At 38.3% G+C, this 19,600-nt stretch overlaps 1 protein-coding gene across 1 annotated transcript; it reads left to right on the top strand.

Moving 5' to 3' along the window:
* The first annotated feature begins 1,605 nt into the window (after positions 1-1,605).
* Positions 1,606-17,394, top strand: spag5 (sperm associated antigen 5). Its single transcript, XM_074629359.1, has 25 exons — positions 1,606-1,751; positions 2,009-2,079; positions 2,705-2,833; positions 2,921-5,136; positions 5,244-5,436; positions 5,599-5,715; positions 5,856-5,948; positions 6,033-6,167; positions 7,260-7,379; positions 7,474-7,566; positions 8,274-8,408; positions 8,543-8,636; positions 8,742-8,889; positions 9,056-9,106; positions 9,768-9,942; positions 11,296-11,429; positions 11,744-11,912; positions 12,243-12,390; positions 13,232-13,490; positions 14,515-14,647; positions 14,776-14,856; positions 14,946-15,095; positions 15,221-15,295; positions 17,015-17,095; positions 17,213-17,394. The coding sequence occupies exons 2-25, from the start codon at positions 2,041-2,043 to the stop codon at positions 17,282-17,284; spliced, it is 5,040 nt and encodes a 1,679-aa protein (XP_074485460.1). The 5' UTR covers positions 1,606-1,751; positions 2,009-2,040; the 3' UTR covers positions 17,285-17,394.
* The last annotated feature ends 2,206 nt before the right edge of the window (positions 17,395-19,600 follow it).

Genomic DNA, 19,600 nt, shown 5'->3' with positions numbered 1-19,600 from the left:
ATGTGAAACCGGAGACTTCAGAAATAATGAAACTGAGGCTATGTTCCAAATCGCATACTTTTTCTTTTTTATACTGCAGCTGCCCTCACAAAGTGCGTACTGTTGCAGTATGCTTACAATTGAGACGTATTACTTCTTCATTTGACCTTCTTGTTCGTATGTCCGCTGCGCAGAGGATTGTATACAGAATATTCAGAATAGCATGCTGGCTTGCAGACTGCAAAATGCGACTGGATGCAGTAGGACATCCAGGTATTTTTGGCATTCTGCATTTGATATACTATGTATTGGGACATACTAAATGTTTTTCTGGCATACTAAATAGTATGGTAGTATTGGTATTGGAATGAACAGTAAATTAGGCTTCCTAAATGAACAGGTGAAGCAAAAGTTTTTTTTTTTTTTACTGTACTTTTTTATTTAGCAGGTTAAATGTCAATGGCAGCTGTGTTTGCCTTTGCAAGATGTGTTTTTCCTTTGCAACCCTTCTTGCTCGGAGAAGGATTTTTTTTGAGTGGAAATTGGAACACCCACCGAAAGCTTCTGCTTGGATGAATGACCTGATGCTATTCCTTAAGTTAGAAAATTAATTTAACCAGGAACTGCTCATTGAGCGCTCTACACACTAGAATGTAGTGTTAATAACTGATGGTAAATAAGCCTATATACTTGAACATCCACAAATTTGTTTATATTTCAAAGCATGTACAGTATATGTATCTTTTCCTATGCAAAATGTTGAATTAATTAATCTGTATGTATGTTTTATTTGATTAATTTTGAGTTTGCAGGCTTTTTTTTTTCTTTCTTTATTTTTTTTTCTTTCTTTATTTATTGCTTTATGTATTTATTTTTTTCTTTTGGTTATTTACATATTATTTATATTATTATTTTCTTTTTTTTATGTTATTACTTAATTTTGAACCATCATTCCCTGTATAGATATGTTATCATACATTATTTTGTCTAGGCAATGGGGGGGAGAATGCGAAAATGCTCTGTGTTAAATATCTGTGAATAAAATATATTTTTTCTTAAATAAAAATATTATTAAATAAAAGTCAATGTCAGTCTTTTTTATGAGAGAAGTAGGTGACCCAATGAGAGGAGTTAATTTATTAAATATAAAATTATAAAGAAAAACATGCCTGTAGATACTTAAAAGGCAACAAAGAGGAAAGTTGTAGATTTTATATTAGCAATATAGGAGTGACACGTTTTTAAAAGGGACCTTGTGGACAATCATCTCAGTGCTTTAAGACTAATGAATGGACAACATGCAAAGTGTCTCCTCAGAGCTTATGAAGAACTGAACATATATGATGATGACCCCCCCTAGAGCTACTATTGAAGAGTGCAGTCCTATTATTATTCATTTATGCATTTCTTTTTTGTTCCTTTAATCATTTTCTACCCTCTTTTATTTTTGTTATTATATTATTTTTTTTAAATTTAAGTTATCTCTCCTATCCAATTGTGCCTTGTATGTTAGAATACAAAATAATAAAATAATATTAATACAAAATAAAAAAATAGGAGTGACATTAACCTCCTGTTGGGGGCAGCAGTGCGTCATGCGTATGACGCTGTATGTCACACAAACCAGCGAAGAAGAGCAGCGGACCAATAAGAGAGCAGACGGTTGTATTTTGAATGAGACGCGGTTGATGGCTGCTCGACGCGGAGGGACTGTTTACCTTCTCCTCTTCTCCTCCTGGCTTGTTTTATAGGTGTCTGGTAAAACTTGGAAGGTAATTTGCTTTTACGTGATTTCACAAGTCATAGTCCTTAGTTTGGTAATTTTAAAATGTGTTTAAACTAACTAACTAGAGTTAACGTAACACACGTTCGCTAACTAACGACTGTGACGCTTAAACTAGGAGTGTGCTCGCCCTACAGCCTTGCTAACATTGGTCTTAGCAATTAACGTTAGTGTGTACACCAAACAGTTTAATCCACATTTTAAGCACGTTTATAAATAGTAAAATGCTTTGTCTTCATTTTGCAGTTGTAAAAGAAGTTTCCCAGCACTCCACAGCAATGTCCTCCAGGAAGTCAAGTGTCAGTGGGGAAGGCTTGGTAAGTGTGCTCTGTTGTTGTTGTGCACAATTGATGTTGTTAAATTCAAGAGTTTGATTTGCACCTATAAGTACATTGGAAATCTGAGCAGTTTACACCGAGTCAGCTTTAAGAAAAGAAAAGGTAGAAAAGGTAAGGTACAGTACAAAATAAGTAGCACATTCAACTCAACACAATAAATAAATAATTAAAACATATAGTGTAGTCAATAAATAGACTAAACTACCCTCTGCATAGGAACCATACCCCAGAATACAAATACAGTATATATGCTCCCTGACCATGTTAAACGACCTTGTAGCTCTCATGAAAATATTTTTGTTTTAAAAAATAATTAATATATTTCCGAGAGTTACACAGTGGAAGGCAGCATATTGCACAGCATTTCAGTACATTCAGTTCAGGTGTACTGTGTGTCAATAATGGTATGGAGGTGAGGTGTGGGGTATTTGTGTCCCTCTTTAATGTCCTTTGCCACCAGTCTTATTGTAGCTGGGAAGAAGTTGTTGTGAAACCGTGCTCTCTGGCTTGTGGTGCCTCAGGTTGTATCCTCATTCCCTCCACCTGAACAGAGAGTGAGCTGAACAAGCTGATAATACTTTGTTTTTATTTCTGTTGATGTTAGCCTTCAAGCAGATGTGGAGAGCGTACCCCTCTGAAAAGTGTGCAGAATGAAATGCTGCATCTGTCGACTCCATCATCGAGGTTGAAATCAAAATCACTGCTCAATGCTGATGTTGTGAAACCGACAAAGGTGGGTTATGCTACTATTTAGATATACGCCTATTGTTTTCAATGTCTTTGTGACTTTTTCTTACCTTTCATTCATTCTAATCAACAGGGCGATGTTCCTCTCTGTGACCCCGAGCCCCACTTGCAATCTCCTCCATCCACCAAAGTGATTCAAATCAATGCTTCCACTATTGATGTAGCAACTACTGAGACAGCTTGTGGGCTTGGAGATGTAACATTTAAATCCTTTGTCTGTCCTGGTGGGGAGATCGAGGTTGCAGACTCCTCAGTGTGTGCCGAAGAGAGTATTATTTTATCCAATGACCAGGCTATGAAAAACACGCATGAAACAGAAGATACAGTCATCTCTGACAGTGTAATAGTTCAGTCATGCAGTGACCACATTGAACACCCCTATTACAATCCTGAGATGAAAGATGCTTCTTTTGTTGACAATGTCGCAGCATGTCTTTGTGAAATTTCAAACCCTACACTGCCATCTGGAGATTTGGATGATGGACGCGTCATACAGAAAGAATGCTGTGGAAAGAAAGATGTCACTTGGAAATCCTTTGTCTGTGATGGCGGTGAGGTGGAAGTTTCTGATGTCACCACACTACAAGATGAGACCATTCCTCTGCCAAAGGCGCAGCTGGGTGAACCTTTACAAGATGACAGTGTAAATTTAACAAATCTCTCTGACTGTGGCCAACTCTGTCAAGCGGAAAATGCAGATCATCCCTACTTTAACAGCGAAAATGGTGATTGTGCCATCACCTCCTTCTCTGAAACCACAGATGGCTCTAAAAAGCCTGCTGATGGACTGAGTGATATAACCTTCAAATCATTTAACTGCACTGGAGGTGTGATTGAAATTTCAGATGGCACCAAACTTGCAGATGAGACTGTTCCTCTACCAGCTGACCAAACTACGAACTGTGGCGAGTCATACAACTATGGTATAGATCCAAGCATGTTAGCTAGTGACCAAGATGTGCAAAATGGTAATCATGTAGATCACCAATACTGTAATATTGAAAATTACCGATTGGGGGAACCATTACCATTCAGCCTTGATGTTGTGGAGGAGGTTAAACAGATAAGCTTGGTGGTACCTGATAGCCAGACTGCCAGAAGTGACGTTGAAATATCAGATAGCACCCAGTTGTCTCAGAAGACGCCCGCTATGACTGACGACCAGGCTGTGATCGGCCAGCTCCTTGATGACAATGGTGTACCTACTTCCGTTACACAGGATCACATTCAAGATGAACAACCTAACAGCCATGTGGAAAAGGCTGAAGTTGTGGTAGATACCGTCCCACCAGCTATCAGTACATCTTCACTGACTAACGCATCTTTCAAGCCATTGGATGATAAATCTGTTAACTGTCAAATGCAAGAAACATCAAAAAAGGACTCGATGCATCCTGAAGACAGTGCATCGCCTTCAATGCTTCATAGAACTGAGTCGCCTAACAGCAGCCATGTTGCGGCTCTGGCAGAGACTCCTACACCTGTTGAAGTTGATGTGGGAAGTGTCTCTCAAGTGCACAACAGCAGTGGATACCATGAATCCAGTGAGGCAAAAGACAGCGCTCTTGGTTCATCTGGCAATGGACCTGTTCTTTGCAACTCTGCAGAAAAACCTCAGGCAGCAAACCTCCCTGATGTTTTGAAAGTGCTGTCAGAGTGTCCTTCAATCGCATCAGGCTTTCAGTTTGGGATCCTCAGTCCTGCTGTTCGTAGAGCCTCACTCGCTGTATTAAAGGCGTTTAAGGTTCCTGCTTTGGACCAATTTTTGGCTGACGATTCTGCTCTCGAGGATGAAAAGAGCGTGTTGGCCCCTTTTAATGTTGACCCCGCCAGGCTATGGGCAGAGCACTTGGAGAGCCCCATGCCACGTCCTCTGTTTAACTCTACAGCAGTAGGTTGCAAGCCCCAGCCAGACCCAGTCAATCATCCAGTTGAGGAGGTGGGTGGAAAGCCTTGTGCAGAGTCTCAATCTGAAGTTAAGAAGCCGGTTTTGGATATTCCTTTGATTCCAGACGGTCCCCTCCAGCAGCAGCTCCGGCAGATGGCAGAGTTCCTTTTCTTGGCGTCAGGAAAGATGGTTCCTGCTGCCGTCTCTGCTCCCGTTCCGCCTCCTGCTGCTGTCAAGGTCCCATCTGCAAAAGCTACTCCTGCAGAATCCCACAGTGCATGTGTGGGCACCACTCCTGTTAAATGGTTGGACCACAGCTCCAATACATCTGGCCAATTTGTGAGAAAGAGGGATTTCTCTGTGGTTGATTCCTGCACTCTAACTGACCCTCTCTTGTGGAAGTAAGTGTTGATTAGTTAGGTTGCCAATGATTTCTGAACATGGTTAATTCAGATTTGTGTTTTCTGTGTCTGCCTCTCACTGTTTCCTTCTGTTGATGTGCTCTCAGCCTGCCTCCAGGCAGCCTAGAGTGTCTCCCCAGACAAGAGCTGGAGCAGAGGTTAAGATCTAGCATGATCATGGTAGAGGCTCTTGTGCAGCAGTTGGAAGCATCAAGGGCAAATGGATGTCCGTCTGCTGGCCCTGCACCATCAGACCTACGGGAGAAACTAGTGCAGACAGACCACACTGAACTCAGTCAGGTAAGGACACATTAACCTTCAAGGGGCTGACGGTGGGAGATGTGAAGAATTTTGAGTTTTTACTGTTGTAGGTTTTATTCTTTGGCTATGACAAAGTCTTAAGTTTCTTTTTAGTTCCAAAATCTCTGTTTTAATGAATTATTTGTTTTGTATTTTACATAGACCACAATGTACAGAGACCTATATTTGGAGGCTCTGAGCAGGATTGGTGAGTTGGAGTTGGACGGAAGTTCTCTACAGAACCTCATCCAGTGTATGCAGGACATGAGGGTCACCATGGTGAGACATAAACACTGACGCAACACATGTTCTATATTGTATAATTGTTAATCATTATAGACAAACGTCTCTGGTACGTGCTTTTTAATGATTTACATTATTGTATGTGACACAACTGATTTGTGCATTTGTCCCAGCAGACTTCTTTGAGTTGTGACACGGATGTTGCTCTCTCTAACATGAAGCAAATGGGAGACGTTGTCAGAGGGGACCATCAAAGCCTCGTTTCACATGTATGTAAACATGTCTTGCATGCTTCTGTGTGATTATCCAGTGGGTATGAATTAGTTGATGGGTATTTTTCTTGTGTTATTTAGTACGGTCAGATGAAGTCTCTATTGAAGAAAACAAAGGAGACGCAGACAACAATGATGCAGAAGGTCAAAGATGCTTTTCGCCAAAGAGATGACATGAGGCTACAGATGGAGGACGCCTTCACAACCAAGGAGGCGGTAAGTGCATTGACAAATCTCTTTAATTGTTATTGCGACTTAAGTAGATCAATGTATGTTTTGTCTTTATCCCCGCGACTATTACAGTCCTTGTTCAAGTGGCTCTACCGTAGGTTGAGGATTTTGTGTTTTTAAATTTTTGATTGATAAAGCCATTAATTTTAGGGGTGTAATGATCCATCAATCTGGATCGATTATATCAATTTAATGATCAACGATAGATCATCGATGCAAAGTGAAAACATTGATACATATCATCTTTACGTTACACCTTTATTTTGAAATTGGCACATCCGTGTCACCATTTCCGTCCAAGTGCACCTCCTTCTTACAGAGCCACGTAATAAAATTGTCAAATCATATTTTAGTTGATTTTTGTGAGTTGATATAAATGTAACTGATTGTGTAAAATGGCCATATGATATCATCTCATATTGATTACAGGCCTCTGAATTGATTCAAATCGTATCATGGCAGACCTTGTGGTATTAGCAAATATTGTATCCTTTTCCAAAGAATCAATATAATATTGCATCTTTATGAAACTTGTGATTTCAAATCCAGGGCTATATTATGTCATGCTTTTGTTGTGAAAAGATAAGCTGGAATAATATTTAAATAATGTCTGCTGATATTTAGTTAGGTGCACACTGAGGCATTTAAACAAATACGGAAATTATTATAGAGAATATTCAAACTGCCTTCCAAAGTAAATTTTTGTAGGGCTGGCCCCTCTTAGTCGATTAGTCAACTAATCGGTCGTTTTGGTCTTAGTTGAGTTCTTTAGTCGATTAGTTGATGTTTATGCTTTTTTCATGCTGAATGACTTATTTCTAAGAAACTTATGAGCAAATCTCTAGTAAACACAGGATTTAAAGTGGTGCTTTCGTGGAGAAACCCAGTTTCACAGATCTGTCGATTAAATCAATTAGTCGACAAAATCGTATGAGTGTTAATCGACAAAGAATTTCTTTGGTCAAGGACAGCTCTTATTTTTATCTTTATTGCCAGTGTGATATGCTGTTTGCTTTTTGTAGCATTCTTTATTCCAGTAGCATTAAGTTAAGTGTGTGTTTGGTTGTCTGTTTCCAGGCCTTCAGTGCGATGGAACAGCTCAGGACGCATTGTGCCTCAGAAATCTCAGAGCTGGAGAATATTGTGGGCTCTCAGCAAGAACTGTCAGCAGCCCTACACCAGACTTATCCAGAGCAGGTACAGAGAACAGGCAGCAACAAACTGTTTTAATCTATTCAGCATAACATCCATCAGAAAGTGTTTAATTTCTCTTTTTTCTCAACTAATGCAGGTTGCATTAAGGCAGACCTACACTGAAGTGCTGAATTCTGCTTCTGATGTTTTGTCCACAACCATGGAGGAACAATCCAGTTTGATGAAAGAAGTATGTTCCATATATATTTTTAAAAGAGACTCAAATATGCACTGTAGGCATGTAACAATACCATCACACACAAACAAACAGTATGTTACAATTCCCAAAAGTCACAATTTGAGGTTCAAAAGATAAGATGAGCAGAAAAGACAACTCTGATGACAAAGTACTAACAGCAACAGCAGTGTTTTGTTTAAATTGTAGTTTGATCTCTGACATTTGTGCATCATTTAATAACACAATAGTACCTTCATAAAATGTTGCTCCCTTATGTAGTGTTTGAATGGTGGCAGCATTTATGACTTTGTTTTAAATGTATTAATGTAGGGCTGCAACTAACGATTAATTTAATTGGCGATTAATCCGTCGATTATTTTTTTCGATTAGTTGTTTGGTCTAAAAAATTTCAGAAAATGGTGAAAAATTGTTGATTGGTTTTTCCCAAAAGCCAAGATGACGTCCTCAAATGTCTTGTTTAGTCCACAACTCAAAGATATTCAGTTTACTATCATAGAGGAGTAAATAAACCATTAAATATTCACATTTAAGAAGCTGGAATCAGAGAATTTAGAATTTTTTTTCTTAAATACTCAAACTTATTAATCGATTATCAAAATAGTTGGTGATTGATTTAATAGTTGACAACTAATCGATTAATCATTGCAGCTCTACATTAATGCTCATAATGCTGATGCATTTGCATGTTCTTTTCACAGCTCTGCACAGTCAGAGCGCTTCTGAAGAAAACTACTCCCATCCTCCTGAAGCTGAATGAGAAGGCAGCTGCTGCTTTGAGAGAGAGGGACGAACATCTGTCTGAACGAGACCAAGCTGTTGAAGAGAGAGAGCAGGTACGATGTCTATAATTTAACTGGGACACTTAATGCCGTGCAGTTATTTTTTACTTTTCTTCTCTACATGATTTCTGCAAATCATGAAAATTAGTATTATTTTTTTTTTATTTAAATGAACTTGTACTCAACAGATCGAGGAAGAATGTAACCAAACTCACATGAATCTCCAAGCTGCCACAGAGCAGATTGGTGATTTAAATCTGCAGGTGACAATTCTGACGTCAGGTAAAAACTCATTGCTCATTTAATTCCTTCTCTTTTCAAAAAGTTGTCGACATTCATTCAGCCTATAAAATTTCTAACATTTCTTTCTTTTCATTGAATTTTCAGAAATGGGTGTGGTGCGTCAGAAGCTAACAGAAAGAGAGGAAGAGAGGGGTCTGCTGGAGAGGAAAGTGACGGAGCTTTCTGCCACAGTTTCCTCCACGTTTGCCTCCTACACCTTCCTGGAGCAGGCCCTTGCTGCTGAGACTACAAAGTATGATCCCCACAGCAACGCAAATCCGTTGATTGCATGTGCTCAGGAATATAAAAGCAAACACATACTGAAATGATACTCATTAATTTTTATCAAGGGGGGTTTTAAAGAAGCAAAAAATACTCACTTAAATGCAGCACGGAGCTTAAAAATTTTGTTGTTTCAGGTTGCGGCAGTCATGGAGGGACATCCAGCAAGCCAAGGACAGAGCAAATGAGTAAGTGGTGACATTGATTTTATCTTCTCCTTTAGGGATCAAGGTTCCGAAACATTTTCCATTTCAAAATTCCCTACTTTCCCATACTTGACTACAGAGCTTTTGTCCTTGCATATGTCTTACAATTGCCGCCTCTCTTTATATTTTAGAATAAAGAATGGGAGCAAATGTCTGGAAACTGAAATGTTTTTCAATACTCTTTTCTTTTTTCCATAATTATCCAGACCTGGAAATTTCTAAAATATTCCATACTTTTCCATACTACGTATGAACCCCAAGGGATGACACAATAAGTTTCAGGTTGTAATGGGTTATTGGTTTGATATGAAATTTCGAGCAAAATGACAATGAAGACAAAAAGTTGTCTGTTTCAAAACCTACAGTAAAAACCGTGTCACAGACATCTTATTAACTTTACATTTGTTTCTGAATGTATCCTTAGGCCCATTTAGTAAGATGATGTGTTTGGGTATCCACACTTCTTTGTCTTTTCATATAAAGACGAAGACAAGTGTATAATATTATTTCTAACTACTTGAATTATGACTGAAGAAACGGGTAACCTGGTTCTCTGTGAGCAAAAACAATCTTCCTGCCACACATCTAAAATACTGCAACTAATGCCGACTGCTGCCTGTGTTTTGTGTGTGCTTGTGTTCAGGTTGGAGACGTCACTGGGTCAGTCGGCGCAGCGTGTGCATGAGCTCAGTCGGGCTCTGGCTCAAAGTGAGGAACAGCTCAGTCAGCTGCAGGTCGTCTCACAATCCCAGAACATGCAGATCCAGCAGCTCCAGGAAGTCTGTACTCAACTCAGTGGTGTGGGGGAGATGAACGAGGTAAGCTTTTAGATTTATGTTCCTTTCACATGCCCTAATCGATACTCCTTATCGGTTTGGTTCTTTTATTCGATTTCTTTTCATTACTAAATAATTGCTTTTTTTAAATTATATTATTTAAAATAAAGTCAGAACAGGATTATATTTTATTTATATTTTAAATATAAGTAAATATTGTTTCTAGAGCAGCAACGGTAATGTTTACGACAGCAAAGTCACTATAAAAAAACTCAGACGATACTACCCAAATACCAAAAGGAGAGAGGAAAAAATCATCCTTCTGAATGTAGCACTGGAAGTTTAAGTTTCACTTTGGGTTTCCGGAAGATTTGTTACATTGGCGCACCGCTGAAGAGAGAGCGAGGGAAACAAATCACAGGGGAAGAGTGGCTCTTTAAGTCGAGTTGGAGCACTTGTGTGGACACTTTGTGTCTCAGCAGAGCAGAGAAACGCAGAGATACGAGAACAAAGGAGTGTTCTGGTATGAAATGATACATATTGTTTAAAGTGTTGGTTTTTATATCCAAGTTTGAAATGCCTGTTATGGTAGTAATAAGTTAATACCAAATGATGATTGGTGCTGCTTAGCAACAGGCATATCAGTCTGTCATGTGTTGACTCACCTTGTTTATAAGTGTGTATATTATTGTTTAAGTAATTCTGCTGACAAAACTGTTTACAGGGTTACGTTTTTTTCTTTTGTATAATGAAATGGAGTTACTACATATATTTCATGGGTATATACTGTATAAACAAGAAAATGTCTAACTTAAAGAGCAGATAGTTTGAAAGTAATGGCATATGTGTACATTCTCTTTGTTTACTTTAAAGGTTATCAACCGTATTATCTCTGCTTTACTGATTCAAAATAAAAGAAGAGTGAGTTGTCCTTTGAGGTTATCCAAGATGCTTTTCAAGTTTTGGCAGGAGCAGAATAAAACCCTGAACCCTTTGTCAGTATCTCACTGGAAACAAATCTAAGATGTCAATAAAATAAATGATATCACTGACGTCACAATACTGAGTGAAGTTTAGAAAGATGGAAGAACACAGACCTCAGTTAGTATCAGTCCTTCCTCCTGTCCTCTGTCCTCCTCCCTCTGCTGATGTTATTCACTGCCGGGAGGAGGGGCTGATTTATCTCAGCCAGTAGAAGTTTACAAGAATTTGCCAAATTCAATTGAATTCAAGCTTTTGTTGCAAGCATTTTAGAAAGATTTTGAATCCACTTTAATGTCTTGATTGTCAGTTATTTTCTGCCCTAAAAATCAAGACCTCATTCATACAGTAAGGTGCTGCTGTCATCATGGTATGTGACTTCTGTTTTATAATTTCCTCTTGTCTGTGTGTCAGTTCCTACAGGTGGAGAACGAGTTTGCGAGGGAGCAGATGTCTGAAAGTGAGCGTGTGCTGAGGGCCAACCTGCAGGGGCTCCGGGAGAGGAACATCCAGTGTGAGGACCTAAAAGGAGAACTTGGTCAACTTCAGTAAGTTTAAATTAACAACACCCATGTAATCGATCTTCTCTGCTGTTATTATATCCATGTGCTAGTGAGAAATGTTGGATTAGATTTAGCAGGTTGCATCTGTTGGGTTGCCCACAGATTTGGATTAAAGTAAAAAACTTAAGTTCTTAGTACCTGAATCAAGGTATCAGCAAATATGAAGCATAAGGAAATAGTGGCATTATCGTATATTTGATGAAAGATAAAAAAATTATCCTCAGTCTCTCTCTCTCTCTCTGTATATTTAAACTTCATTTTGCCTGTATACTAAATGACAACTTGTCTGTGTGATGCAGGCTTGAGAACAGGAGTTTGCAGGAGGAGCTGGAAACCACAAGGTCCAGAGCTGGTGCCACCCAGCTGGAGCTTGGACAGAAACTGGCACAGGCGGTCACTGAAATAACTTTGCTGCATCACACACTGCGGGGACTGACCAATGAACTACATGCATCTCTCAATGACCAGGTAACACATAAGAACTGTTGAACACAGCCGGATTTCACCACCGTTGTCTCACTTTTATGTGTTTATGCTTAAATTAAATACATAAGTCGGGTTTCCACCAAAAGTTCCTGGACTTTTAGTCCCTGTAACTACCTTTCAAGGAACTAAAAGGTTCCTTTTCCATAGCGGTCTAAAGACCTGTAAAGATTAGGCAAATTTAGACTCTTCAGTTCTCTACGTGTGGTGTCAAACTTCATGGATAACGAACAAAATGCTGAAATGAGCTGTAAGTAAGTGGACTGCAGCACTGTGGAGAAAAACATTTTTTCATGTTGGCTTATATGTTTTCAGAAACCAGAACCACAGAAGGATAAAGAGTCTCAACCAGTCCTGACCGTTGAGCGTCGTCACCCCTCCAGCTCTTTTGTCGACAGCATCATGGTTGCATTAACTGCTGAGAAGGAGGATGAGGTCGCAACAGAGACACCGCCTGGATCAGGTACTGTGGCTCATCCCGCATGTGTCTTGAAGTGATTTCACTTTTTCCATGATACTTTAGTTAATGTCCTTGAAAGGCTGGCTTGGTTCTTTTACGAGACAAGAATGAAACCTGTCACAGATTTTATTTGCTCATAAAACAGACACTTCTGTTTGTTTGTTTTAACCTTGAACACAATTAGCATCTTTCAGACTGACACAGTGATGCTGGTTAAACCCATGCTGGTGGTCAGTCTGAAAGGGTCAAGGGGCATCCTCCAAACTCTCTTCATGAGCCTCCTCCGAACCCGGGTCAAACTCAGGCTGCAGACTTGTACTGCTTTGGTGACCATCTGTTTCTGTTGGGCATGAGAGCTGACATAAACATTTTATTTAATATTGTGCAATGCAAATGTATTATTTAGAAGTTGCAAACAAGCATCTCTGAACAGTGACACCCAGAGATTCACGTGTGACAGCTGTTTGATTTGCTCAAACATGGATTGAATGCGTGTTCAGCAGACCCATGTCATGTATGTGTCCCCTTTATGAAAGGGGAGTATATAAATATCCTGTGAAGGAGGGTTAAAAGTCATCTTCAATCTAAATGTACTTTTCTTCAATACTTGATTATACTTGTTCTGTCTACATTGCTTGCTGTTGTTCCCCCACGGATAATAAGCACGGCCATGGATGATGTGTGTAATTCTGAAGCAGTTATTGATTTGCAGAGAGCATCTTAGTTACAGGGACAATGACTGAATGAAATGAAAATGGCGCAGCAACATCTTACCAAACACCTCAAACTCAGTTCAGAGAGGGCTTAAATCAAAAATCTAAGCTGAAGTTTAATGTCTCTTCAGTCCCCTCAGACATGCCCGAGCCACAATGTGAAACTTTGTTCAGTGGGACGAGCGCCTTCACCCGCATTGCAGTCACCCCTAAAAAGAATCTGAATGCAGTAGAGTTTGATCCTGAGGAGGACGAGGAGGACGAGGACGAGCAGAGCAGCGTGGCAGAGCTGTTTACTGACCTGGGCGGCACCGTCGCAGAGCTCATCAGCACTGTGAAGCTGTTGCAACAGCGTAGAGATGCTCAGCTGCACGGGATGCACAACACCATGTAAGTGCTGTTTTTTTTTCACAGATTATGACTAATACATTTAGGCCGGCAACTAACAATTGTTCAGTTCATCATCTTTTTTTTGATTCATCAATTAACTGCTAACTGCTTTTAATAAAATAGTAAAAAAAAAATGCCCAACACAAGTTTCCAGAGCCCTACATGATGCCTTTTCTGACCAATAAATCAAAAACAAAAATATAAAATTTTGCTATGATTCAAAACACAGAAAAGCAGAATATCGTTGTATTTGAGAAGCTGAAACCAGCAAATGTTGGGCCTTTTTTTCTTTCTGAATGACATTAGTTGATCCATAGAAAATTAATCTTCAATAGATTTGATTAACTGCTGCTACTAATACACTCATTTCAGTTAGTTGCTCAAGTAAAAACACCAAATGTGAACGACAAGTCTGTTACGTCAACTGACTTCACTTCATGTTTTAGCTATATTATTTTCATTAATTTGTTGATCATTTTCTCGCTTAATGTTGTTTGGCATATAAAATGTCAGAAAATGGTGAAAAATGTTGATCAGTGTTTCCCAAAGCCAAAGATGACGTCCTCAAATGTCTTGTTTTGTCCACAACTCAAAGATAATCAGTTTACTGTCATAGAGGAATAGAGAAACCAGAAAATATTCACATTTAAGAAGCTGTAATCAGAGAATTGACTTTTTTTCCCTAAAAAATGACTCAAACTGATTAATCGATTTTCAAACTAGTCGATTAATTTAGTAATTGAAAACTAATCGATTCATCGTTGCAGCTCTAGTTTAAGCATAAAGGGCCTTTGTCAGAGAAGAGGTGATTATAATTTTGTTGGTACAGTAATATAGGATTTATTTCCTATGACGTTGGCTTCTGAGAGGAGTGGATTACTGGAGTTGCCAAGTTTTCTTTCATATTTAAAAATTAGTGTCATATTTAGAGTAAGTATGTTCACAACAGCTTAAAGTAAAATTGAAGGTGGTGCATCATGGATGTCGTCCTGCATTTCCAACATTATCCAATACGTTGTTCCAGCTCTGGCCTGCAGGTGGAGCAGCAGGCTGCAAACAATAGACACAAGGCGGAGGTGTTTCAGCTGAAGCATCAGCTCAGCCGCCTGAACAGCCAGCTTGAGAGGGGAAATCAGGCGCTGCAGCAGAAAGCTCAGGTAAGAACTACTCTACATCTATAATGCCTAACGAAATTCAAAATGGGTTACAAGAGAATGTAGACTGAATTATCTTGTCGAGCTGAAGAAGCACTGAAGTTTATTTACAAATGTTTCTCTCTACACAGGATGAGAAAACTATGGCAAAGCTGATGGCAGACATACAAGAGACCCAGGAAACTCTAAATAAGCACAAGACTGACAGCAACGTAAGGCACAAAAATCCAAATCTATACGTTTAGAAGCACTTTGAAGTTGGCTAAGTGTAAGTTTCTTTTTATTTGTTAATTTGTCACAGGAATTGCGGATTGAGGTGATTGAGCTTCGTCGTTCTCTCAAGCAGTCAACGGTGGAGTCTAAATTCCTGCAGGAGGAGTTGAGAAAAGCTGGTAGCCAATCAGATAACCCGGCACATTTCATGGAAGAGAAGATCCAGTTATTGAGAGAGGTATGATCCTGTTGCGTATAGTCTGAGAATTGTCAGATACACTACAGTTATAATACTTTTTTTGTATGTGAGCAAACACCTCAAGTTGTCTAACACAGGTCTCTTTCATTTTGTTTTATCTGTAGGTGGAGAGACTGAAGTTGAATCTTCAGGAGGCGGAGCAGGCCAGAGTTAAGCTCCTTGATAGAGCAAAGAGACATGTAAGTGTCGGCTTCATATACTGTAGTACAAGGGTGGCCAAACTTTTCATTATGGGCAATATACAGAAAAATATCACGGGCCAAACGATAGTAAATGTGTCGTTTTCAACCAGTTTCACTGCAAAACATCAGTGTTTCTAGACCAGAAAACCCCACGTGCCATAGAAAATAAATTTTCTATCAAAATAACTACGCAACAGTTTAATGTTAGACAATACAGTAGTTTATTGGTGTGCCCACATATTACAAAAAGTATTTTTGAATCTGCTGCTCTTAAATTTAATTGAAATTAGTGTTAAAGTTGATATGATAACGCGTTAACGGAAATTTGTTTAAACGCCACAAATTTCTTTGAAGCATTAACGCACCATGTGATTTTTAGGTTGTAATGGGCTCAGTTTTAAAGCTAGAGTGAAGATACCGGTATTGTATGAAACTATAAAACCTAACCATGTCATACTAGCTTTGATAAAGGAGGTTAAATAACGCTCCAAAATTGGGCTAAATTTTGTCGAGGAAAAACTGGCATGACCAATTTCAAAGGGGTCCCTTGACCTCTGACCTCAAGATATGTGAATGAAAATGGGTTCTGTGGGTACCAACGAGTCTCCCCTTTACAGACATGCCCACTCCCATGTTGATAAGAGTATTAAATACTTGACAAATCTCCCTTTGAGGTACATTTTGAACAGATAAAATGATTATTATTGAAATTGTGATTAATTTGCGATTAATCGCAATTAAATATTTTAATCGATCGACAGCCCTAATTTAAATTAATTCAATACTTTTAAACTCCTAACATAGTGCTTGGCCTAAGTGCCCACTTAAAAATATTATGGTGCAAATAAAAAATATAAATGTAAGTCCAATATTGAGATATAACAAACAGAACATGCAGAAATGGTAAAATATTGTTTTCTGTGCCATGAGGTTAAGACAAATAATTTCATAAAATGTATTCGACATCTAGTGTTTAAACTAGGATGTGCAATGTACATACAGTGCAATTTATTAGAAATATGCTCAAGCTATATTCTAGTTTATTGTACAGGAGCCCGCCTCCGATGCTGTATCCAGTAAAACCCATTTTCATTCACATATCTTGAGGTCAGAGGTCAAGGGACCCCTTTGAAAATGGCCATGCCAGTTTTCCTCGCCAAAATTTAGCATGTTTGGAGCGTTATTTAACCTCCTTCGCGACATGCTAGTATGACATGGTTGGTACCAATGGATTCCTTAGGTTTTTCTAGTCTCATATGATGCCAGCATCTTCACTCTACCTTTAAAACTGAGCCTGCTACAACCTAAAAATCACAAGTTGCGTTTATGCGTTAAAGAAATTAGTGGATTTGAAACAAAGTTGCTTTAATGCGTTATCATGTTAACTTTGACAGCCCTAATTTAAATTAAATTTAAGAGCAGCAGACATAAAAATACTTTTTGTAATATGTGGGCACACCAATAAACTACTGTAATGTCAAACATTAAACTGTTTAGTGGTGTTGCGTATTTATTTTTATAGAAAATTCACTGCAGCCTATTTAAAAAAGGGCAGGAAGCCTCGGTTGTTTGGCCACTGCAGCTGTAGTAGGTACTGATATTACTCACTACCTACCAGCATCTTTGTTTATCTTGAAATAAAATCTTCGTCATAAAAGAGTTGAAATGTATAAATATAAACAAGGATGTAACTTCATGATGTAATGTCGCTCACAGCAAAACATCCACCAGGCCAACCAGCTGAAAAGTGAGAATGAGCTCCAGATGTTAAACAAAGTCCTGAATAAAGTCAGAGAGGTGAGAGATGCTTTTCATATTGTTTTTGTGCATTCTCCCGTCAAGAGTGTAAATACTGTATGTATTAATATTCATATGAATATTTGAAGTAGTGATTGTTTTCATTTTTCCACACAGACTCTGCTGTCTCTGCCGGTGGCCATGAAGAATTGTGAACAACTCCAACAGCTCGTCGAATACATCGGCTGACATGTTTGTTGTTGTCACCTGTGTTCATTGTATTTATGTCTGTTATGTTTTAGCTTGTCAGAGCTGTAAGTGCATTTTAAGTGTGATTTAAATAAAATTAATTAATCTTATGGATTCTTTGCTCCTTTATATTTGTTTTTTATTTCAAGAGCAAATGCAGTGATAGATTTTTAAAAAGGGTTCAAAATGTTTGTCTACTTGTGGAAGCAAACGTTTGTTAATATTTAAAACACACAGACACTGTTAGTTTTACGTACAATTTGATGAAAACAGTTGTGTGTTGCCTGAAGCTGGATGACGAATCCAACACTGTCTCCAGTGTCAGATGTCACATCTGTGTGTTCTACACCTGGTTTAAGTTTGTTTGTATTCCAAAGCAGTTGATGCGTTTAACATCTTTGCCCAGTATTAAGTTCAAGCCATCAGATGATGGGCTGAACGTAGTCATGATACCTGAACCACACACACCCTTCAGATCAATACGTAAAAAATACACAAGTTCTTTCAGAAGATGTGTCCTGTCCGCCTGCTGTGTTTGTACAATATCTTTCCTCAGAAGTGAAATATATATTTTACTTCCTCTCTGCCACAAAAGTTCAGCAGTCACCAGTAACAGTAGGCACCGGTGCAATCATAGTGTTTTCATATGCAGTTGAATTTAACCTCAAATGTTGATGAATAGGCTGCACATAAAAAAATGCATATTGTCCCCGTTGGTGTAGCTTATTAACTTTAAGCTATAACTTCTTCACAATCATTTTCTGTTGCTGTTTATAGTTGACGTCAGTTAGATATGCCACTATAGGCTACACCGGAGTTTGTTTAAATCAAGGTTGTTATAATAGTTTATTTTATTTTATCTCTTATTTTATTTTAGTTTAATTTTTGATTTCAGATTAGTTTTGAGTTAAGTTTGTTTTAGTTTGGAGTTTGTTTGCTAGTTTTATTTTAGTTTCAGTATTTCATAAAGATTTTGTTTTTATATATTTAGTTTTGTTAGGGTATAATGTCTCAGAAGTATGTAGCTATATATACGTGGTTGGAGAACTGTGTAGGAATGGCCATAATGTGTAACGTTTAATCTTAGGGCTACTTTAGTGGGGCAGTTGCGGGCCGTGTAGCACCATCTCCTGCAAGGTCAAGTCTGTTCAATTTCTGTGGTTCAGTGTCACGAGAGTTGACGGACAGTCATGCTGTCTTCTTTTTTTGGTAGTGATATATTATAGCTAACAAAAGTGAAATAAATTTAGGTTTATTTTTATTAGTGTTTTTACCCAGGCAATATTGTTTCAGTTTAGTTTAAATTTTAATAAAAGCTATAGTTTTTATTTGGTTTCAGTTTACTAAAAATATTGTTCACTGCTTATTTTAGTTTTAGTTTACGTTAATAACCCTGTTTTAAATCTGCGTGCCCCTTGTTTTATTATTATATTGCTTGTCTAATTTTTTAATACTATATAAGGACACTGTATGAAAATCAACCTAATTCTTCTATTATAGGCTACCATTAGACCGTATCCCAAGCTGGCTTTTATTAAATCTTTGTTGCGTACCACTTCTGTCACTTTTATCTTGAGTGCAGGTCTTAACAATAATTAAATCATTGTCCTTTTGAAATTATAATTTGACACTTGCTGATTGCAGCGATCCTCATTTAATCCACATAGATTTTAAGATTCAGTGGCGTTCAAGAAAAAATTAGGACCCTTTCAACTACGGATACCGTGTTGAAAACTAAAAACCATCGCATCTGTCAGCAAAGCTTCTTTTCTGATCGCAAAAATCAAGTGTCTTCACTATAATGAAGCGTTTCCTTACGAGTCTCATCTTGTTGGATATGCAGACTGACTTTGTGTCAGGGAGGTTTCTCGTGTGGAGATAAAGGACTCGCACTACTTAACTTTGGAGGCTGAAATATCGAGTTACAAGTCAATTCATTTTCTTGATTAGAGGATCTGTGTGGTAGATTAACTGTCTGTCTGTCTAAGTGCTGTGTTGATGTCTGGACATGATAATTGAGGCTGGTCACGGTGACTGATAACACTGTGGCTCCAGACAACACTTCAAACCAGCTGAGCTGAAACAGTGAAGGAAACAACGCAAGCACAAAAGAACAAGATGTTTGAGGGCATTTTGTTCTTCCTGGAGGCAAATGTCTCGATCTGTTTGTCCTTGTTATTTTTTTATATATTTATATATAGCTGATATAAATTCAATATGTTGCAAACCAAATTTCCCCCCTTGGATGTTATAAAAATAATTCTGGTGTGATATTTTGACACAAATGCTTAAATTGTAATAGCAATAATACATCAA

The sequence above is a fragment of the Sebastes fasciatus genome, chromosome 3 (genome assembly GCF_043250625.1).
Source record: "Sebastes fasciatus isolate fSebFas1 chromosome 3, fSebFas1.pri, whole genome shotgun sequence".
Lineage (NCBI taxonomy): Eukaryota > Metazoa > Chordata > Actinopteri > Perciformes > Sebastidae > Sebastes > Sebastes fasciatus.
This window is presented reverse-complemented; position numbering and strand designations above follow the sequence as displayed.

What these genes read in the sequence shown, in the direction of transcription:
- spag5 (XM_074629359.1), top strand. Translation starts at nt 2,041, where the DNA reads ATGTCCTCCAGGAAGTCAAGTGTCAGTGGGGAAGGCTTG. An exon ending in ACCAGACTTATCCAGAGCAG is followed by an intron (nt 7,380 to 7,473) that starts GTACAGAGAACA and finishes CAACTAATGCAG; the next exon opens with GTTGCATTAAGGCAGACCTA. An exon ending in GGAGAACTTGGTCAACTTCA is followed by an intron (nt 11,430 to 11,743) that starts GTAAGTTTAAAT and finishes TGTGTGATGCAG; the next exon opens with GCTTGAGAACAGGAGTTTGC.